The following is a 24,246-nucleotide window of genomic DNA, read 5'->3' as shown; positions in this document are numbered from 1 at the left end:
GCAATAGTGTCCGAACCTGCAGGAGGAGACTCTGTTTAGAAGAGTCATAGAACTAGAACCCTTGTATGTCTTGTCCAGTGCCATGCTCCCTCTCCAAAGGGGCCCTGTATGTGGTTTAAGTTCTCATCAATTACAATGATTACCTTGATATATCACATCTATAGATGACATGAAATCTTTTATAATATGAGAACATTTAGGCATTTTCCAAATGTTAACCTCTGTCAAAAAAAATCACAGTCTTTTTTTTTTTTGTCTAAAAATTCTGAATTTATTTTTCCACCTTTTCTTATATCACTTGTTAGTATTTTGCCACAGTTAGTGAACCACACTCAACTTATCCTGTAGATTTTATACACTTCCAGCCTCTAGTCACAGTCGGAAGAACACTGAGAGTTAATGTTTATCCAATGTTCTACAACGGTTCAATACCCGGGACAAGAATCTTATCTTTTCTCTCTGCAAAAGTAAAAGCTTTCATTGTTTTGCCAGCAACACCTGCTAAGAACACTAGGCTGTTTTCAAAATCACTCAGAGTTTCACCACTTTTGGCAAAGTTACCCAAATAAAATCTTTTAGATAACTCCTGCAAATTTAATGCTTATTCACAAAATGAAAATAATACTTTTCAGTTCCAATACTGTGGAGGATGTTGCGGGGAAAATTTAAAGGGAAACCATTAACATATTGTGCATTTCATATATTTCATGTCATTTTGTTATTATTAACAATGTTTCTATCCAATGCATTGTTACAAATAAACAATTTTAAACTTGTTATTACTATTCTATTAATTATAGAATGCAAGTATAAACTAAGAAAACAAGATTCAAATGAAGATCTAGGAAAGAATTTTAAAAAGAAATAATCTGTTATTTATATTTGGTCTGTTCATAGTGGCTGAGAAGGGGCAAAATATTGTCATGCATAGCAAAATCAAAGTCAGATTATTGAGTCTTTAATAGCTATGGTAGCTACGTTGGAATTTTTTATGGTTTTTTTTTTTTGGTAAGTGCAGAATGTCTTTAAGCTTATTTGAGATATAATACTCTTCAACAAGCATTGCTACTGAACCCATGCTCAGCATCTTATATTTCATTTTAATTTCCTTTTTCGTTTACCAATTTAAGGTATAAAGTCATTCTGTCTTATTACTTACAAACATATTTTGTATCTGCATTTGTTATCATTTTTAAAAGAAATTTACTTATTCAAAAGACAGAGTTATAGAGCTAGAAAGGTGAGAGGATGGCGGTGGAGAGACAGATCTTCTGTCTGCTAGTTTACTCCTCAAATGTCCACAATGCTTACTTAGGAAATTTCATTTTAAAAAGTTACCTAGGTCATCTATGTTGGGCTGTCTCGTAGAGCACCATGACTGCTTTTCCTTATCCATGGATAGTAAGTACCGTTGAATATTTACTTCCCAATTCTGAATGGTAGAGAATTTATCTTTTTAAGGATTTTATGATCTATGTACGACAACAGTAGATGAAATATTTTATCTGTCTATGTGTGTGTTACTTCCATGTTTATATGTCATTCGAGTAGCTAGGCTTCTTGAGACTCAGTACAGACAAGTTCTGCTTAAATTTGGGGGCTAGGGGTATATTTTATCTGGCATAGCCCCATATGTAATGAGGTCATTATAGAAATTATTTTTCAGATTATTTAGCAGCAGACCAATACATTCAGAAGTCCTAATTCACCTAATGATAGAATACAATGCCTGGTATAGTAAAGTAGCCCAAATAGTTACAACATTTTGTGATCCTCCAAACTTTTCACTGTTTTCTGCAAGAGAACCAATTATTGTATTGGAGGGTTTGTAATCTACCTCTTGAATCTTCATATACTTTTATTAACATATTTGTTTTTATAGTTTATATATTGTATCTCCTGCAACAGTGTTGAATTGGAACTGCCTAGTGATGGAGCAAGTTGAACAAAACCTCTATAGCTATATATATATATATTTTTCCAGACAACTGTGAATTCTGGCAAACTTTTAAAGACACTTAAGCACCTCTTGTAGATGTGTGGTTATTCAATTTCCAATATTCTTTTATTTTCTTTTTATTTATTTATTTCAATTTTTGAGAAGTATAGAGGCAGGACTCCATATGCTCCATATGCTGTTTCATTCTCAGGCCTGCCATGGCAAAGGGGCATGACAGCCTGAAAATGGAAGTTTAACATCAGTAGCAGGATTTTTTTTTTTTTTAAAGATTTATTTTTATTATTTTTTCATTGGAAAGGCGGATATACAGAGAGAGGAGAGACAGAGAGGAAGATCTTCCGTCCCATGATTCACTCCCCAAGTGAGCGCAACGGGCCGATATTATGCCGATCCGAAGCCAGGAGCCTCTTCCGGGTCTCCCACGCGGGTGCAGGTTCCCAAAGCTTTGGGCCGTCCTCGACTGCTTTCCCAGGCCACAGGCAGGGAGCTGGAAGGGAAGCGGGGCTGCCGGGATTAGAACCGGTGCCCATATGGGATCCCGGGCGTGCAAGGCGAGGACCTTTAACCACTTGCGCCACTGCGCCGGGCCCAGTAGCAGGATCTTAATGACTTGAGGCAGCAGCTCTCCTCTGGATCTATGTCAGGAAATGGAGCCTGGAAACTCATCCCAGGAACTCCCATGTTGGGTGTGGGCATCCAAAGAATGGCTTTTTTTTTTTTTTACGATTAATTTATTTTTGTTGGAAAAGCAGATCAGATTTATGGAGATAAGGAGAGACTGAAAGCTCTTCCATCTGCTGGTCCAAATTCAGAAGGCAGGAGCTTCTTCTGGGTCTCCCATGCAGGTGCAAAGTCCCAAGCTTTGAGTCATCCTCTACTGCTTTCCAAGGCCACAAGCAGGGAGCTTGTGAGATAAACAAGGGAAATGGAGCAGCTGGTACACGAACTGGTACACACAGGGGATGCTGGCATTTGTAAGGTGAATATTTAAGCATTCAGCCATTGTGCTGGGCCCCCAGAGAATGTTTTCACCAGTTGAGCAAATGCCCACTATCATTTTTTTCCCTTTTTCTTAGTATATTATCAGCAATTGGATTGGAGATACAGTGAACGGCATCAATGCCTATGTCATGCTAGAGATTGTGACTCTAAAGTATTTTTCCATTGGGAATATTGACAAGAATGAATACAGAAGGGGAAAAACCATGAAGCATGACGGTTAAAGAGGAAAAATAACATAACATCTGGTTTGTAGAACTCATTCAAAACTCCTCTTAACTAGCTACTCACCGATGTAGGGATGGTGGAAGTATTTGTTTTGCAAAGCCCAGTATAAAGAGAATAGTCAGGTATTGCTTAATTCCCTTAAAAGATTTAGAATAAGGAAACTTATAGATGGGAGCATTATTAGCTGATGTGCAAGTGTCTTGTTTTGTGGTTCGATCCTCTTTTGAGAGGTCAGAGATCGTATACTGTCATGATGTTTTAGGAGTTTTGATGATGTACAAGTAGGGTTTGGCTGGTCTGGGAACTACATGTAGGTGGCAGTTATTCTGGCTAGTCAGAACCTGAGATTTCTGTAAACAAAAATTCTTGAAACAGGATATAACGTAAAGATGTTTTCATACAGGAAATAAATGAAATCATAGATTTAGTGATCTAGTACACTCTAGAAACAACTGAACCCAAAACATTCAGCCTCTAACTCATTGAATTAGTCATTAGTAAGAAGCTGGTGTACAGTCACCAAAGCATTGCAAAGGAGCTTCACGCTAGTGGATAGCAAAATTGGGGCCTGAAACAAGAGTATATCAAAGGTATTAAGGATAAAGTTGATAAGGATAAGGCATGGTTCCAAGAGAACCAATAACTGATTGTGTTTAAATAAAGCTGAAAACCCTCTTAATAGTAAAGGAATAATAAGATAAACACAAAGTAACAATATAGTATTCTGATGAAAGCAAACACAACACTTGGAAACATAAAAAGGCATCAAGAATGTGGACACCGGAGATTGTTTGGCCATTGTACTTGCCACCGGTCAGACCCTTATGAGAGTATTGTTTGTTTCTAATTCTCAGTTCTACCACGAAAGGAGGACATGGAGAACTTGGAGAAAGTTCAGAGGAGGACCACAAAGATGATTAAAGGGTTGAAAAAGAAACCTAAAAGAAAAATGTTAAAGTAACAGTGATTATTATTTCAGAGAATACTTAGAAGTATTTAACTTATGCATAAAGGATAGAGACCAGATGTTTTCAATTTCTCTGAAGGTCAAGTAAGAAGAAATCAATCTGAAGCATAGATTTAGGTTAAATATGAGGAAAATTTTACATTTGGTATGTTCCAATGGGTGACTCTGGTACATGGGACACCTTTGATAACACTGTGCATGCTTGTTGATAACATCAAGCAATTAAAAGGATTTAGGATTCTAAAAGTAATTAGGATTTTGAGTGAGGAGAATTAATAGTTGATATGGGAATTCTAACTTAAGAATCGGCTAATGTGGAAATGGCATCTGATTGCTTTAAGAGATGTTACATCAATACAGGTTGAAGTGAATTCTGAGTGTTAGTTAATTTAATACCATGTTTCATGAAATCCCCAGAGTAATCAGTCTGACCTCTAAGCCGAATAAACCCACCTTTTTTTTTAACCTGACCACACTCTAGAAGAGAAATGGCAGCTATTTATTTATTAATTAGCTGAATGGTGAATATCAATAATAAGAGAAATAATTATATTGAAGTTTAAATAGTTGTATTCTAGATTTTAACATGTATTTATATACCTACAGATTTGAAAACTGTGCTAATGTTTTTTCTAAGCATAGCCCTTTTGTATGCATTTTTTAAATGAAATTGAGTTTTCAAAATCAGTATGGTTGCCTGACTGCATATAAAAATTATTTATTTTTGGAAACCACCTAAGTATTATCTCACAGAATTAGAGTATTGCTTGTTTGTGGATAGATTTGAAAGACTCATTTACCAACAATAGAAAAATTCAGTGCCTTATTGAGCAACGTTAACATGTCTGTTATGTTTTTCCTTTTTTGATTTAAATAGCTTCTTTGGTTTTGAGGTTTTGAGGAAGAAGACGAAATAGGCTATGTACTTTATTTTAAGGCAAAGAACTGTTGTGGTCTACCATGTTCTGTAGCACCAAAAAGATGGTGTAGTAAAAAAATTTGGGAAAAAAGATGATCTAGTGAAATGGGAAAAGTTATTTGTATAAACTATCTTTATGTCACAAATAAAATAAAATAAACTGATCAGTTTTTCTTTGTTTATAAACCATTTCCATTGTACGCTGATGCCAAAATCATCTCATTCCTTCCTAAAAAAATTTATTTTTTGATTCTAATGTGCATAATCAAAGTGTAAGGCATATTTTTATATGGGCTTATTACAAATGATGAAATCAATCTAAGTCATCACCTCACGTACTTCTTGTGATATGAAGATTTGAGAACTGCACTTAGCAATTTTGAGGTCTACGTCATTAGCTGTAGCTGCCAAGGTGTTCCTTACATCTCATGAACTGGCACCCACATGGGATGCTGGCCTTATAGTCAGCAGCCTAACTCACTACTCCACAATAATTGCGCCCAAACATTGTACCTTCTGCTCAACACCTCTCTATTCTCCTCTCCTCTCCATCACCCTTCTGATAACCGTTTAACTCTGCTTTTATGAGTGACTTTTGTAGATCCCACTTGTTAAATCAATATAATATTTGTCTTTCTTACCTGACTCTTCCAGAGTCAAGTGTATTATTTCAAATGACAGGATTTCCCTTTTCCAGGAATAGTATTCCTCTTTGTATATCAATAGATTCAGTGAACACAGAAATTAAGATATTTATTTAACATTCTACTTTTAGGTCCTTTGCTTAGACACCCAGAAGTGGGATTGGTGGGTTCTATAATAATTCTCTTTTTAACTTTTCAAATGACTTCCATAGTTTTTCATAATGATTGTACTAATTTGTATTCCCACTACCAATATGACAGGTCCTCTTTCTTCACATCAGTTTGTCATTGTGATTCTAATTGGCATTTCCCTGGTGTTTAGTGATGTTAAGCTTCCATTTTTTATATACTTGTGCTTTATTTGTTTGCTTTTTAAAAAAAAAACAAACAATTGTTAGTTTAGATCCTTGGCCCATTTTTTAAGTTGAGTGATTTATTTTCTCACTAATAAATTTGATTTCCTTTTATTTTTTAGTTAATCTCTTATCAGATATGCGGTTTCCAAATATTTTCTCCCAATCTGCAGATTATTTAAAGTCATTTTATAATCTTTCATTTGTTTGTTTGTTATAGAGAGTGGTTTGCATTCCTGCCAATATTAGAATAAAATTATTTTTCTTGGGGTTGGCACAGTCGTGTATCAGGCTAAGCCTCCAGCTCTGGCATCAGCGTCTCATATGGGCATCAATTCGTGTCCTCACTCTCCTACTTCTCACCCAGATCCCTGCTAATGGCTTGGGAAACCATTCTAAAATGGCCCATATCCTTGGGCCCCTGCACCCATGTGGCAGATCCAGAGTCCTAGCTTCCAACTTCAGAGCAGGCCAGCTTTGGCCATGGCAACCATTTGAGAAGTGAACCATCAGATGGAAGCTCTCTCCATGGTTTTCCTTCTCCCTCTCTGTATTTATGACTTTGAAATAAAATAAATAAGTCTTTAATAAAGTAATTGCAATTTTTCTCAGCAGTTTCACTATAATTTTCGTTTTTAAGAGAAGTGAACTATGTATGCTGCTCCCTTTGTTTGGGTAAAGAAAGTAGAAAAGGTTTGTCACTATCACTTAGCTTTCAATACATAGGAGAGGAAATTTTTTTTTTTTTGTTCTACCCTTGTGAAGTTCATGGCTAAAGCCCTTGTGCTAAAGATAAACCGACAAGATGAAAATGTGCAGATGTATTTAATGTAAGCTTTATGTGGCATTGGAGCCTTCATAAATAATTGAAGACTTAGTTAAATTTGAGCATTTTTAAACTAGTATGTTTGAGAAAGAGTGAAGAGTTGTGGAAAAATATGATATAGAAAAGAGGGTGTGATCTAAGGATTTAAACTGATAGAAACTTAAGATGACAATTGATTCATATCTTCCATGTCTCTGCCTTTCAGTAAGGACGTTTCTCACTTCCAGTGCTGCTCTGTCCTTTTCACACGAGGGTCTCATTGCCCGCTTCTGCTTTTATGACTTGCTTGAGAAGGATAGGGTGGCAAGAGAGTAACAGTGGCTTTGCCTCTGCCGTCTTCTCAGATTCCTTCTCCTTAAGATATTTGATATGCCAAAGTGCCATATTTTGGGTTATCATGTCCTGCACCTCCATCACCATCTCACTGAAGAGAACTAAATGAGAAGACACGGTACATGGGACATGCTGTTTAGAAGTAAGCGTATGACTTAATGTTCCTCAAAAGCCCTAAAACATATTCAGTCTAGATGTTTGAGTCATTCCGTTTTCAAAACTCAGTTACCAAAAGAAGTTGTCTATGTATGGGTTTATATTACGTAAGAATGAGATGTAGTCAGAAGAAAAGTTTTAAGAACCAATTAAGGTGATTCATTATTATAAGGTAGCGCTGTTTTTTAGGACTTAATTATATTTTAGCCAGTGTCATTTACTAGCTATGCCTAGCCAAAACAAATCAGGAGATTGAAGGATTGAAACCATCCATAGCAAAAAGTATATCAATGTTGAGGTCATAAATGTTACAAAAATGTGTGGTTTTCATCTTAATCCATCCAACCTCTCCATGAATTTAGGGTGAGGGAATGGCAGCATGTGCCTTCAGCTACCACTTACCGAAAAGCAGAACCCTGAGAACCTTTAAGTACATTCCCAAAGATTGTATTCCTTCAACCTTTTAAAATCTGCCCTTTCAGGAAAAGGATACAAAACAAAATCTGTTCTTAAGAAAGTATTGCTTTCCCATCTAAATTCAGAGAGCCTTTTCTAATATTTCAGCTGGTCTTTCAGTTCTACTGGACTTTTTTTTTATTATTATTGTTAACATTGTATTGTGTGATACAGTTTTATAGGCACTAGGGATTCCCCCCACCCCTCCCATACCCTTCCCCCCATGGTGGATTCCTCCACCTTGTTGCATAACCACATTTCAAGTGCAGTTGAGATTCCTTCCTTGCAAACACATACTGGACTTTTTAACCCACCCTGAAATTTAGATCATAATGTCAAGGTTAGAGTTCTGGCCACATCCGGCTCACTAAGATTTGATGTTGACTGACTTGTATAAAGGGAGCTGACAGTTCATACTAAAGCAGGATATGTCCTCAAAGCATGCAGCTAGATCTTTGGGATCAGGCAAATTTTCTCCAAGAAGTTTGGGTCTGGAAGAAAATAAGGTTAGGCCCAAATTGTGGCACAGGAGGGTTGATGTGATGTGAGTGAAAATCAACACAAGCTACAAATATGAAAGGAGAAAAGAAGAGTAGTAGGGAGAGGTTTCTGAGAATAATCATTGTAGCGTAAAGGCCAGTTATATATGAAGGCAAAATGGGAGAAGACTGAGTGCTACTCAAGGACTTGAACTAAACGGGTTTGTACTTGAGCTAAGTTGAGAGACAGTGTTTTAAATATAGTCCAGCTATAGAATAGATGACTCACAAAGTTTTTCATATTTGTAGAAATATGGGATTGATAATAATGAGAGTAGTTTGCAGGAAAGGAAATAATCTGGTTTTTATATGTAAAAAGAAGCAAAATAGGAATAAGAAAATGAGTAAAATAGGAAATAACAAAAGGACATTAAAAAGAATTGTAAGGTTACAAAATATCAAAATAATAGAACTAAGGTGATTAAAAATCTAAAAACTGTCATCAGTGAATACTATCCACTTAGGCTTATTATTTTGGTATAAACAAGTAGCCAAATATGGAGCAAAATACACAGTGTGAGTAGAGAAAAATATTTATATTCATCATTTATATGTTGGTATGAAAATTCAATGTAGTTGAGAAAATTTACTTTGAATAGAAACTGGTTTCTTATGTTTATAATTTTTAAGCTGTAAAGCAAATATATCTTGATTATATGTTATGTAATTTATATAAAAGCTGATCTCTTAGCCATGTCTGAAGTTGTTTTTTGTTCGGTCTGTTTCTACTGTTCTGTGATATGTATTCACAGAAGACAATAAGAATAGTTAAGAGAGATGAATATGTTTTAGGGCTTGTGTAATGTTGGATAAAGCCACATATAAATTATTTTTATTGCTCCATTATTTTTTGGCTTTTATTCATTAGGAGTGTCTGTAGCAATCTGATGGAAGCTGATATGTTCAGGAATACTGTTTGTGTGAGGATTGTTATCAGTTCTGATGAAGGGGAGTTCTGGGCCAAATTCTGTCATACACAAAATTCTGTCATACTTAATTCTTACTAAGTAAGAAGGCACAAAATAGTTGATCGTCCTTATCTTACAAGCTCAATGACATTTCAACTCTGTTACATGCTTTGACATCACCTTGCATGAAAAATCACTCAATATGTATATGAAAGTATTTTAGGGACAGCTTTTTTCCCCTCATCTTGATCACCATGAATGAGTGGATGCACAGGGCCGATCCCAGACACTTTATCTAAATATATAGCCTATCAATTTTGCTGAATTCTTATATGCACACACACAAAGTGTGGCAGTGCCTGCCAAATGTTTTGGCTAATCTGTAGGTCTGAAACATATTTTTTCTTTGAAGAAAAAACACATTTTAAGTGCTTATTAACCAATCAATTGCTTAATTATCAAATTTGTGTTATGTTAGTACAAGTAGGCATATCTGAAACACTTTGTTATATAGCACTGAATATATTAAGACCATTATATTATCCCTGTTCTCCCACATATTCCTTAATTATTCTTTTTCTTCATGTTCAAGAAATGTTTACACAATGTACAATGCACCATAACAAGGTTTAGGATGGGTGAAAGACATGCTTCTTAAGTTTTGTTTAGCTTTGTAAAACCAAAGTGGGAGAATGGTGAATGGCAAAAGAGAGAAGACTGATGGATTCATGTGCATTCTAAGAAAAGCGCATGTGGGGATTTGGGAATAGATTCTATTTAAACATTTGTATCTGCATTACCCATGAAAAGTCTTTGTTTACATTTTCTTGAAGACTGCTGGAATGGTTTGTGTCCAAGTAACATAATAGGCATAACACAGCCTGATCACAAGATAAATTGATTGTGATACCCAGAATATATTTTCTGGCACTTTAGTGAGTACATCATTGCACTCTGTATCTTACGTTCAAGAATGTTCTAGACACTGCAATCCTCTGGCTTATCAATCACAAGGAAGGAGGGAGTGAGGATGAATACATGAGTAGTGCAAAGAGGTTATTAACAGGAAATAAAATCCCTTACCTCAAATGTAAAATGAATAAGACAAAGAATTTTAAAAACTAAACGTAGGCAGAGGCAATATCTGGATATTTTAATGAGTTTCAGATACACTGTTGGTATGGTTGATTGCATTATTTGTTTCTTAAAAATGCATGTTGGTCTGTTGACTGATGAATAAGAATAGTGTAAATTACTAAAGCCCTACCCTGGTAGTACTAACTAGTCATTATTTATACACAATAAAAAGAAACTTGGGTTTCCCTGCAGCTTGTGAAACTTTATTTTTTTTTACGATTTATTTTATTTTTATTGGAAAGTCAGATATACAGAGATGAGGAGAGACAGAGAGGAAGACCCTCCGTCCGATGATTCACTCCCCAAGTGAGCGCAACGACCGGTGCTATGCCGATCCAAAATCAGGAGCCAGGAACTTCTTCCAGGTCTCCCACGTGGGTGTAGGGTCCCAAGGCTTTGGGCCATCCTAGACTGCTTTCCCAGGCCACAAGCAGGGAGCTGGATGGGAAGTGGAGCTGCCGGGATTAGAACCGGCGCCCATGTAGGATCCTGGCACGTTCAAGGCTAGGACTTTAGCTGCTAGGCCACCGTGCCGGGCCTGAAACTTTAATTTTTAACCTAAACACCTTTCCATTTCTGGTACATAATGTAGACAAATAAAAATTTTAATCATTGAAATTTATATTTTACCCTCATTTTAGAAGCTGTAAATACTTTTGGTTTTAAAAAAGATCACCTTTTAAGGATATTATCATCAAAACTCTAAACTTACATATTTAAATAGATATTGACAATGTTCTTAATACCATAATGTATATTTTCTAAATGAAGGAATGCTTTATGGACCCAATCTTTTCTTGATTTATACTGCAGTGCGGCAGTAGTAGAGTGTCTGATCAATGTTAGAAAAGCCTTCTGTGGAGACATGCTTTTGGCTGATTGTAAAAAGTGTTTTAAAACATTTGTGTTGTAGCCATTTTAAATTAAACCGCTTGCATCCGGCTAGAAAAAATATATATATAATTGTATTCTCCCTGCTGTGCGACACTGTTTAAAAACAACAATAAAGAACCTGTGTTGGGGTTGAAGAAGCTCCAAAATGAGTGCTTCTAGTTCAGAAGTCTAAAATACAGTTTGTGGCTAGGGCAGGAAGATAATCCCAGCAAGTTCAGAAAAGACTGGAAATATAAAACAACTCCTTTGATTTTAGTTGAAGCAGTAGCAATCTGCAGACAGGCTCTTGTAGCTACAGAACAGTCTGGGAGATGGTCTTCTGGCACGTTAACCTTTCTTTCTCGCTGGCAGGTGTCCTACTGGCTGGCAGCCAGAGGCTGTGAGCGCAGTGCAGCCTGCGGTGTCCCCCGGAGTGCTGACAATGCTGACACTCCAGCTGGCTGCTCCAAGAAAGAACTGCGATGAATATACAAAAATTATTTCACAAAATTTGATCAGATTACAAATTTCATCTCTCTTTTTTTCTCCTCCATAGATATGATATCTGCACTTATAAAAATAAGCCCTGTGGAACACTGGGTAAGTTTTTTTTTTAATAAAGGAAGGATAGTTCAGATCATCTTCTTGGATCACTAACTTTACCCTTTATCATTTCGTTTGGTCAATATCCTCTGCTGCACATTGGACGTTACCCCAAAATGGTTAAAAACTGATCTTCTGTGGGTATATCATTTACTAGGAAACAAATACTTATCCCTGCAATAAATACTAGTTAAGCTCACTGGCTTTGTCCCCTGAAAACTAGAATGATGATTAAAAACAAAAGAAACTATTCAAAGTCATCAAATAAAAATTACAAATCAGTTATTACTTGTTTTCATACAATTAATCTCTGTCATGTGTTTCCCATAAAGCACCAAGGAATCTGAGAGCAAATGAAAGCAAACAGCATCTTAAAATCAAGGCTAGGCAAGAAAAAGGGAAAAAGAAAAACCCAGGGTTTTTTAAAAGGAACTTATCAAGTACAACACTTCTTTTGATGCAATTTTGGGGAAGAAATATAGCTTCGTAAACATATTATTGTAAGTTGTTAGTACTCCACCCAAAATATCAAGCAATTTAATAAAATATTGTAAGCAGAAGGGGAGGGAAAGGACAGGATTATCATCCTTTTGCACTTCCCTAAAAAAAATCACTTGCTTTATTTATCTACTTTTTACTTTGTTAGACAGGCAGAGTAACTGAGAGAGAGGCAGAGCGAGAGAGAGATCTTCCATCTGTTTGTTCACTTCCTAAATGCCTGTACTAGCCTGTGCTGGGCCAGGCTGAAACCCAGACTCTGGACTTTGATCCAGGTCTCCCATATTGATGGCAGGGACCCACATTCTGGAGCCATCATCTGTGCATTAGCGGAAAGCTGTACTGGAAGCAAAGTAGCTGGGATTCAACCAGCATTCTGAAATGGGCTGTGGGCACCCCAAGCAGCAACTTAAGCCTCTGTGCCAAAAGACCCACCTCAACGTCATTTACTTCTTTTATTGTAATTCTTTGATTCCACAATCGCAACAACAGCATTTTGTTACGGGACAAAAATTTCATATTGGTTGAGAGTTAACTGTAAATACAAGGGGGGCATGCTAGTTAAATTATTAAGCAGTTAAAGCTCTTATAAGGAGCAGAAACTTTATTCTGTAAGAGAGTTATTTTTTGGTCTCCTAGAGGCTTTTTGCAATCTTAGAAGTTAAATACTTGAAGGTATATGTAGTTTCTGTATGACAAGTTTCAGTTTTCTTACCTGTAAATGTAGTTATTAAGTTGATTCCTACACATCTCCAGAAGTAGAAGAAAAAGTATCAAAACTTCTCATCTTGATTTTACCTGCCTTTTTAGGTTTTTCCCAGCCCATTGCTCTCAGAACTTAAAGCTGTGCAGAAGTTCAAATTAGCCAGTTCTGAGTATTATAAATGGTGAAGATGCTAGTTAAAATGCATAACATAGAATATGTTGTCTTTGTTGAAACAGCTCGCACCAGAAAGATTTTCTTTGAAGTATTGAGGTTAGTAAAACCGACATAACACAACAGGGAACCCTGACCTGGAAACCAACACTGTTGAGTTTCAAGCTCTTGTTTATCCGTTTTCTTACCTGTGAGGTACAAGTATTACCTACTTTCATGCTACAGGGATGATGTGAAAGACACTTGAGAAACAAAACATAAATATGTTTAGTAAAGAAACACTATAAAGATGAACAAGGACCATTTAAAGTAGAAATTCCCTATGGTATTGAACATAGTGCTGTATTTACCATTCAAATTCTGTAAATATTGAATAAGTATCAGTAAGTATTACTAAGTGCTTAGCTTAGTTTAGATACAGTAGATACTAACCCTCAAAGTGAATGCATACAGGAGCTGGAGCTTGGATTCTTCGATCATATGTGTGCAGCTGCATGCCATTTTAACTATATGTGCTGAGGCTATTTTCATTGTTAGGCTAACATCATTTAGGTTTTTGACACATTCTAAGATGACTGTATGGCTTGGCAATATCATCAGAATGGAATCATTGTGACCTGTGTGGGCCATTGTAGGCGGAAATGTTGTGTAATTGCAACTCTGTGTATATGACAGGATAACAAGAAAATTGGTGTGAAATGGAATTAGCAGATAGGTTTATTTGTTACAAAAAATTTTTAAATCCACACCTCTTTTTCATAGAATATATTTTTCCATGAACTTTTTTAAGTCCTTTCATGTGCATATATTTCCAGTTATTTGTGCCAAAACAACTTACCTTTTAATTCAATTTTCCATGAACCTTTTCTAATTGTGTATGTATTAATGTGTGTGTGCATATATACAGTCTATTCTGCTTTTTGGGGGTAGATTTTATGTTTTCAATATATTTTTTTTACTGTGACATTAGTATACAATTCAATAGTACTTTTATTGTCATTATTGTCAAAAATTTGAAATACTCTCCTATACTACTTCCATTTTGTTTTTTCCAAAATAGTGTGTTCTGACACTTGATAGTTTAACATTAAATTCAGGAATCACTACATTGATAATACAATGATACATACATATCAATGCATTTTCAAGCACAACATAAGTTGTTTTAAATTATAATTCTTTATGTATTATTTCCCACTATCTCTTACAATGAAAGCTGAAGAAGTTACACATATGTGCTCTTTCCCATGTAGAAACAATCTGTCAGCACAAAACTGATCAAGCTATGACTTTCTGAGCTGTCATGTTAGCGACTTTCATTTTGATTTTTATACTAATTTGTTTTAGTATTTTTTGTTTAACAATCCTATGATCAATCACCTAAGTTGATTTAAGGGTGCAAACCATGGTCATTAAACTGAGAAAGTCTAACTGACTTTGGCTACCAAAAGAGTAGCCAAACTCCCCTTAACACAACCACACACAAGAACGTCAGCAGCTCGTCCAGCTGAGGGTTGTGAAGGGACACTGACATTTCAAATGCTCCCTTGTTTTAGTTAAGGTTCATCTCTATGTTTCAATAAGTAGCAGCTGTTTCCCAAAATACTCTTCCTTATGGTTAGCTAGCAATTTTATATCAGATATCAGAAGCGAGTATGTGCTTCTAAATACATCTTATAAAATTGTTGACAACTCTTAAGTGAAAATTTAGCCCCATGTTTCATACAAAAAACAACTTAACAGCAACAACAAAACCCAAAGAACTGACTTGTGGAATGATATATTTTAAGAAACAAGATTTTAATATTAGTTTAACAACAATTTTTGTGATTTTGTTTTTAAATATGCACTGCTTGAAACTCAAAACAGAAGCAGTATTCGGTGAAGCTTTCTTGCTGATGAGCTGTATTGAACCCAATAGCTTAAGGTCAGATACACTTATTTTTAAGATTGTTTTTATTGGAAAGTCAGATTGACAGAGAGAAAGAGAGACAGAGCGGAAGTTTTCCATCCATTGATTCTCTCTCCAAGTGGCCACAATGGCCGGAGCTCACCTGATCAGAAGCTAGGAACCAGGAACTTCTTCTGGGTCTCCCATGTGAGTACAAGCTCTCAAGGTCTTAGGCCATCCTCTTCTGCATTCCCAGGCTACAGGCAGGGAGCTGGAAGGGAAGTGGAGCAGCTGTGAGAGGAACAGGTGCCCATATGGGATCCTGGCACATGCAAGACAAGGACTTTAGCCACTTGGCTGCTGCGCTGGGCCCATTCAGATATGATTTTTAAAATTCTGACTGGGGTGTGTCTGTGTGTGAGTGTGTGTGTTTCTTTTGGTGGAGTTTGTGATATTCATTAAATATTTTGCTAATAAAAAAAGGATCATCTCTCTCTCTCTAATCAGTTCCTCTTTCCATGTTCCTTTTTTCTGTCACCAAGACCTCTAAATGAATGGAAGGGCAGCACAAGAGGGCTCAGTATTTCTAACAACTCAAGGGGGCAGAAGCCAGCTTTAACCCCTAACCCCCATACAGAACTGTAGGCAAATCCTGCACCGACCTCAGCTCTGTTGCAACACATATGTAATTTTGCTGATTTTTACAGTGGGAAATATAGAGAAACACAATGCCTAGGACTTTCTCATCAGTAAAAATACAAATTAGGTAGCATTTAGTGTTTCAGACTAGTGCCAGGCGGAAATTGTACTAACAGAACATTGATTGCTTTTTGCTCTCAGTAAAAACTCATTGAATTGATTGAAATCAGTTTTGGTGGAAGCTAATGCTGAATATTTGAGTGAAAATAGTAGGCTACTTCTAATAGCATTGTTCCTATTTTTTCCTACAACTTATTCTAAATAACTTTATGATTCGGCCTGTTTTATATCAGAAGGCATTCCTTCTTTTACATAAAAGTTATTTTGTTGTAACTACTGTCCTAGAGCTGTTTGCTAGTTCACAGAGCATGATGTTCATTTGGAAATAAATATTAAAGTTTTACATGCTAAAGTTTCCAAGGAAAGATTACCAGGACACAGTAGTTGTTGCTTTAAACTAAAATTTAAATGCTTTGGAGGGAGTGGGGGAGAGAAATACTACAGTGAATGAATAACTTTCCTTACATTTATATATGAAGAGAAATTGTTGCATCACTCTTAGGACTAATTTCAAAAGATTCAAAAAGTGTAAAGTCCTATCTTTAGCAATTCTCCCTTTTTCCGAATCATTCATTTTGCTTTTATAAAAATGGCATTTTAAAAAATGATTTGGGATATCCCTTTTTGTAACTAAAAAGTTGCTTGTATATTTTTATGAACCCACTAAATTTAAACAGATCTCTTTAGAAAAATAGTGTGGATATATTTTGCTTTCTTACTGCCTGAAGAATGTTAAAATAGAAATGCTTTCTTGAATTCCCTCTTCTGGCTCAAGTTACTAGGTGGTCCCAAGTTACCAGAAGTAAAATTTATAAATCTAACCCCTAGTCTAGACATTTTCCAGCACTGACTGCAGTTCAAAAAATATTAATGTCTAGCCGGCAAAGTGAAATTCCCCCCAGTGATTTTGCAAATGACTAGAAAGTTAACCTTTTGCCAACTGTTCCTTCTGTGCATGGAGGTTATTAAAAAGAATCCAGGCTTTTATAAGTATGGGCTTTTTAAGGCTGAAACACCTTGGCTTGACCCTTTGTGTCTCTTTCTGTTTATTCAGGCTTGGCCTCTGTGGCTGGAATGTGTGAGCCCGAAAGGAGCTGCAGCATTAATGAAGACATTGGCCTGGGTTCAGCTTTTACCATTGCACATGAGATTGGTCACAAGTGAGTAAATTTAAGAAAAATCAAAATAAATTTTAGAACTCTGTGCTTTTGAGCAACTCCTCACTACTGTGTACAAAGCCCTGGCTTAGGTACATTGCATTGCCATTTGGTTTGACTTTGAGTAGAGAAGGTGATCATTTTTGCTGATGCGATAAGTCATCTTAAACAATGGAGACATGTCAGATCCTCCTTGTGATTCAGTGGCGGGGACTCCCGGTGCTGAGTGCACCCTGCTAAAGTTTAGTTACACACATCTGAGATACTTCAGCTTTAGCTGTCTCCCCAACATCTACAGAAAATTCAGTTGTTTTCAATGATCTTGCTTTTTCTCAAGTGACAATATATACATACTTTTAAAATCCTTGATACTGCTGCCATAACATGTATTTTTAGCTTCCACTTACCTCTCCAGGCATAACATTTGCACAACCGTTGCTGTGTCACTCACATTTTCAGGTGTGCTTATATGTCACTGGAAAAACAAAACTGCCGAAAAAAAAGTGTAGTGAAATATCATCCTCACTTTTTTTAGGGAAGAGCTTACAATTTTTTAATACTTGCTTTGAATAAATCTATGCTATTCGTTGGCTTTCATACCCCCCGTTGGGAATAAATTCCTTTCTTTGTTTTAAGCAGGCAATGGTAAATGTACAAACTATTCATAAGAAGAGAGCGAGGTGCGATAATATTTCTCCTTATTTCAATCATCTGTGTTCCTAATATTCTAGGTGATTTGCTCTTGATTAGTCAAATTCTGATGTGCTTCTGGTGCTGTGATAAAAGTTAAACCTAACAAAATAACTTTTGATTCACTAAATTTTAATTTTATGCAGAAAAGTCCTTTTCCTCCGAAATAGAAATGTGATAGTTAACAAATGGCTAATTACACCTGATAACAAGAAAATGAGAGAAGCGAAACCTATGTATTTTACATATATGTAAAGCACACACATATAAAGTTATGGCATCAGTGTGTTTGCAAGAACTTCTGTCATTTTTATGACTAAAGTTTTATAATACACTGTTTTGGTGGTGAAATGGAGAAGGTAAAGATCAAAAAAAAAAGGAACATTTATTATACACTTGTCTCTGAGGCAATTCCTGAGATAAGTCTATGGTTGAGTTTTTTATTTTTTTAAGTAGAGATTACGATTGGGGTCAGTTTGTTACATTGCTTTAATGAATTTTTATCAAATGGATATTGCTTTAGTTATAAATTCAAATCACCAACAAGTTTTAAATCTGACATGACTTAGACACAGGAAGTCTGTATCATACTTTTAATGAATTCTTAAAAATATTGATACTCTAGTTTCCAGTGCAATCAATAGCAGGGAAATAAAAGGAAATGGCCTTCTTAACTAGGCAGTTTAGCTTTAACTCACTTAAAAATCTGACACTTTACTGACTGTCATATTCTATATCTCCTTGCTGAATTTAATATATTTTGTATATTTTGTTAGATTCTATTCAAGTGAAAACTTAGGACACAATAAACACAATGTGTGGATATACACACACACGCACACACACACACACAACCTGTGCGTGCACACACACACATATACCTAATTATATCATGTAACTTATTCAGTGTCAATGTGTGCATTTCAAGTTTCACTCCGGGATGTACTTAAAATACCTTGTAACTTGGTTGCCTCTTAGGTGTCCTAAAAATATTTTTGTTGTGAATCCTTTGAATTCTTTTATTAGGTGCATATATATATATATGTTTATACACATATATTCATATACATGTATATACATATATATACATTTAAAAAGCAGAGTTACGGAGAGAGAAAAAAATCTTCCATCTGCTGGCTCACTCCCTAAATGCCTGCAAAAACTAGGGCCGGAACCTGACCCTAGTGTTGGCAGAAGCCCAAACATCTGGTCCATCTTTGCTGTTTTCCAGACTCCATAGCAGGGAGCTGTTGTGGAAGAGGAGGCAGCCAGACCTCAAACCAGCACCCTAAGGGATGCTGGCATGGCGGTAGTTACTTAGTCCTCTATGTTTATGCCACCCCAATCCTTTGAATTCTTTTTTAAAAAAGGTTTCTTTTTTGTTGTTGCTGTTGCAAAGTCAGATATATAGAGAGAGAGGAGGAGAGACAGAGAGAAATATCTTCCATTCAATGATTCACTCCCCAAGTGAGTGCAATGACTGGTGCTGAGCTGAGACGAAGCCAGGAGCCAGGAGGTCTTCTGGGTCTCCTACATGGGTGCAGGGTCCCAAGACTTTGGGCCATCCTCTACTGTTTTCCCAGGCCACAAACAAGGAACTGGATGAGAATTGGGACTGCCAAAACATCAACTGGTACCCATACCCATATGGGATCCCAGTGCATATGCAAGGCAAGGAATTTACACCATGGCGCTGGGCCCTTAATTCTTAAGGCTTATTTATTTACTTACTAGTTTGAAAGACAGAGCAAGAGAGAGACAGTAAAGGAGAGAGAAAGAGAAAGATCTTGCATCTGCTGGTTCATTTCGTAAATTGCTGCTACAGTCATGGCTTGTCCAGGCGGAAGCTTGGAACCTGGAATTCTGAGTCCCCTAAACGGACACTACCTTCCCAAGAGGGTTGGCACGAGGCTTGATTGGAAGCTGAACACCTAGGACTTGAAAGATGAATGGTTTCTATCATAGAAACCATTGTGAAAGGAGTTTTATGTGCCTTTAAGTAACTGTATCTCCAGAGTTAATTCTTGTTTGCAAATGTGAGTGTTAAAAAGCCGGTGAGGGAATTGCACAGCATTCTCTAGATTGAGGTTGGAAAGAATGTTTCCATTCAAAAAAACCTTGACAAACCTCCATTCTTTTTTTCCTCCCTTCCATACTAGTTTTTTCTCCAGGTCCAGTTGATCATTAAGACTATGTTGTTTTGCAAATATCCTTCAGTCTTCAGAGCTAGACAGGATGTGTTGCACATATTTTATTTTTCGTTGCGTCACATTTTTATTTGGTCAGTCAGAGAAAATCTGTTTCTAGATGAAGATCCCTCTGCTTGAATTTAAGACTTAGGGTTTACGTTTCAGAACTTAGCAGATCGCTTCTGGCACACCTCATGCCTCTGTACTTCTGAGATAAATCAGTAACCACTGAATGTATATATCTGGTAGATTTTTCAGATCAAGCATCCATTTTTAAATGATTTCAATTGCTTATTGAATGGATAAAGTAATGATTTCTGTTGGTTGATTACAAGGAATAATAGTTGACAATGAATTCCTAAATTTAGAGTCCCAATGGGGTCACAATACTACATGAATATTTTATATCTTTTTAAAAATTGTACAGAATATACTTTATATCTAGTATATACTTGCATTGGATGTATATTCCATTTGAAATAACTGTGGAATAATTTTTTTCTTTGATTAGGTTTTAGTGACCACTTTTATTTCTCTCTTTGTGAAAACAATAAATTAACATCCTTGTCAAATGGAAAGGTGAGATTTATGCTACATTTAAATGATATGTCTCTTTTTAACGTATTCTGTAAGATAAAAGACACTTAACGAAACCTTATAGGAAAAAGTGTTCTTTATAGGATTTTGAAAATTATGTAGTTGCCCTGGGTATCAGAAGTTGAAACAAGTTATACCAAAGAGGAGTGGTAAGAATTTAACCAAACATCTAGCAATTGAGAAAACTAATCTATCTGAAGTGCTCAAACATTAATAATCTTGAGAAGAGATCTTGGGCAATGCCTTTGGCGCCATGGTTAGGATGCTGCTTGGGATGCCTGCTTCTCTCATCGGTTCTCCTCCCTTTGCAGCTTTCTGCTCGTGCACATTTTGGGGTGTGCCTAGGATGGCCTTAGGTGATGCCTCAAAGGGTTGTTTCCTGCTGTGGATGTGAGAGACGCAGTGTGGCTTCCCATCTTCTGCCAGGCCCCGTCCTAGTAGAATACAAGGTTGGGAGGTCCCTGTGCTTAAGAGATGAGTCTTTTGTAAAGGAGAGAAGTAGCATCAGGACAATTACTGTTGTGATCCCCGTGTTAGGAATGTTTATCCACTGTTCATCCAGTCTTCCCTTCTCTGGTTCACACCGTGTTTATTTTGTTCTGTTGTTCCCTCGCTTTCTATGTCATCAGTTTACTTTTCCTCTTTTCCTTTCTTATGCTTTTCTCTTTTCTTTATTTCCAGTTTAGTTTGTGCTTTTTTATTCTTTTGTGGTAGAAGCTTCAATAACAGACTTGGGGTCTTTGTTCTTTCATAATATAACTTAAGACTAGAAACTTCTTTTTTAGCACTAGCTTTTGTAGCAGTCGTAAGTTTTGTTTTGCTGAATTTCATTTTGATTCAGTTAAAAATTGTGTGTGTGCATGTGATTTCTTCTTGGAATATCATCTTCTTGGAATATCATTTCTTCTTGAATTCTCTCACATGTAAAATACCAGTAAATGGATCATGCATCCTTGGAACGCATAAGTGTTCTGCTGTTGTGTTAGGCATGGTGTTCCAGCATCGTCAGTTTGATTCATCTGACTGATAGGATTCAAATCTTCTGTACTTTTACAGCCATTTATGACAGGTATCTGTCAGTTTAAAAACAATGTAATGGCTTTGTCTATTTCTTATGTCAGTTCTGTCAGATCTTACATCATGTATTTTGAAGTTTTCTAATTAAATGCATTCACATTTAAATTATGTGTTCTTGATAATTCAGGATCTTTGTCATTGTAAGAAGGAAAAAGAAAACAGAAACAATACAAGTGATATGATTTTATCCTTGGGTAATATTACTTTTTCAGGAATCTACGTTGCTGAATATAGCAGCTCCAAATTTAATCTTATTGTTTTCATGTCATCTTTTTCCTTTTCTGTCCTTTGACTTTGAATTTGCTTATATCATTGTATTAAATGTGAAATTCTTTTAGGTGACTTACAGTTGATTTTTTCTTTCTTCATTCTGTTAAATTCCTTTAAATTGTATTATTTCTTCCAATTACTTGTAATGTGATTATTGATATACTTGCTTTTGGCTGATAATGTTGCTGCTTTATTTTTTTAAGCCTTTTCCATCTGTTTATGTTCCATTTTTCTCTCTCTTTTAGTTGAATATTTTGAAAAAATATTTCATTTTTCAGTGTGTATTCTACAGGTAATAGGTGGAACATTCTATGAATATCGTTTGAATTAAGTTGATTGATAGTACTATTCGGATCAATCGTATCTTTGTTGATTTTCTTATTTAATTGTAGTATTATTACAGTAACTGAAAAACCAGTCTAAATAGTGTTTCTAATTAAAATAGTGAAATTGCATAGCTCTCCTTGCAGTTTTGTTCATTTTTTTAGTGTGCTTTCATATACTTAAAAAGCAGTGTGCCAGAGAGAAAGAGAGAGCCAGAGTGTGAAAGAAAGAGACAAGACAGGCAGAAAGACAGAAAGCTTTAATCCAATGGCCCACTGCCAAAATGCCTGCTACATCTGGGACAGTGCCAGGTGGAAGTGCGAAGCCAGGAACTCAGTCTGTGTCTTTCATTTGGATGCCAGGGACCCAAGTACCCGAGCCTTTGCCAGTGCTTCTCAGGGTGTGCATCAGCTGGAAGCTGCAGTCGGGGACCTGGGCTTTGAATACAGCTCCTATGATATGGGGGTACGCATCACAGGCCGTCTCTTGACCTCTAGGTTAAAGGGCTAGCCTGGATTTTTCTGGCTTTAACAGTACTTTTTATGATTCCTTTTTCTCTCCTCTTTTTGCATAACCGTTATATTTCTTTTCATACATTTTTCTGTTTGCTTTCTTTAAATATTTATTTATTTTTCTTAGAAAGTCAGATTTACAGAGAGAAGGAGAAACAGAAAGATCTGTCTACTGGTTCACTCACCAAGTGTCCCCAATGGCTAGAGTTGAACTGATGCAAAGCTAGGAGCTTCTTCTGGGTCTTGGGATCATGTGGTCCCAACACTTTAGACCATCCTCAAGTGCTTTTCCAGACCACAAGCAGGGAGCTGGATGGGAAGTGAGGCTGCCAGGATTAGAACCGGCACCCACATTGGATCCTGGAGCGTTCCAGACGAGGACGTTAGACACTAGGCTACCTTGCCAGGTCCTCTTTTTAATACTTTTAATACTTTTTAAAAAGATTTATATATTCATTTGAAAGTCAGTTCTAGAAAGAGAGACAGGGAGATATGACATCTTCTGATTCACTCCCCAGATGGGCACAGTGGCCAGAATGGAATCTAGGAGCCTGGAGCTTCTTCTGAGTCTCCCACAGGGGTGGCAGGTGCCCACACACTGGGGCATCTTCTGCTGCCTTTCTAGGCCATGAGCAGTGAACTGGATTGCAAGCAGAGCAGCCGAATCCTGAAGCAGCCTCCATAATGGAGACAGGAGGCATAGGAAGCAGCTTCACTGACTAAGCCACAATGCCAGCCAGCAGTGTGGGCTTCTAAACTTGTAATAGAAAACTTTATATATATAAGGTTCTCTAATAATATATACATATCTGAGTTTACATATAGTGTGAATCTATTTTCAGATATCACTATGCTGTTTCATATATAACATGTGTATCCTTATAATTTCCAGATCCTCACTGCTCCCTATAACATTGCTTTTTTTATCTCAGTTATCCATTTATTGTAGTCTCCAACACATTATTACTGTTGCTTTATTTTTTTAGCCTCTTTATTGTTTCTTTTGAATAATCCACTCCAATAAAGCCAATGAAGTTCTTTTATTTTGACTTTTATCACTTTATTTTTCTTTGGTTTTTATTTTAAATAATTTATTTTTTATGCTGTTTACATAATAGAGAGGGATGCATGCCTATGTGAACCGCCAGTTAGGATGGAGAAGGTTTAGGAAATGGGGGAAAGTTGATGACACAACTGCCTCCAATCTCTTTTTTTTTTTTTTGTATCTGCGGTAAGTGGGGAGAGAAAGAAGAGGGCCGCTCCCAATAGCACAGCTGCATCTGTACCTGGGAAGGGGGAATGGTTACCCACTGTCATCCGAGGGACCCAATGTGGAGCATGTTCTGAGGATACGTTTTAAGTGCTTTGGATAGTTCTGAGATGCTGTTGATTTCATTGCTCTAAGGTTGAAGAAATTCCTACAAGATCCATTGGCTGACATAGTCCACCATAGAGTCTCTGTTCACCCAGATATTTGCTGTCATAGCTTGGCCAGGAAAGTTGT

General features: G+C 36.5%; 1 protein-coding gene across 2 annotated transcripts in view; it reads left to right on the top strand.

Moving 5' to 3' along the window:
- Positions 1–24,246, top strand: part of ADAMTS6 (ADAM metallopeptidase with thrombospondin type 1 motif 6) — a 257,026-nt gene that overhangs the window by 92,012 nt on the left and 140,768 nt on the right. For both annotated transcript variants that reach the window (XM_040977601.1, XM_040977602.1), the window contains 2 exons: positions 11,855–11,898; positions 16,981–17,086. In XM_040977601.1, the coding sequence (XP_040833535.1) occupies positions 11,855–11,898; positions 16,981–17,086 (150 nt within the window). The remainder of the gene's footprint in view (positions 1–11,854; positions 11,899–16,980; positions 17,087–24,246) is intronic.

The sequence above is a fragment of the Ochotona curzoniae genome, unplaced genomic scaffold (genome assembly GCF_017591425.1).
Source record: "Ochotona curzoniae isolate NIBS_2020 unplaced genomic scaffold, NIBS_Ocur_1.0 contig_2754, whole genome shotgun sequence".
Taxonomy (NCBI): Eukaryota; Metazoa; Chordata; class Mammalia; order Lagomorpha; family Ochotonidae; genus Ochotona; species Ochotona curzoniae.
Note: the sequence above shows the minus strand (reverse complement) of the source record. Positions and strands in the feature narration are given on the sequence as shown.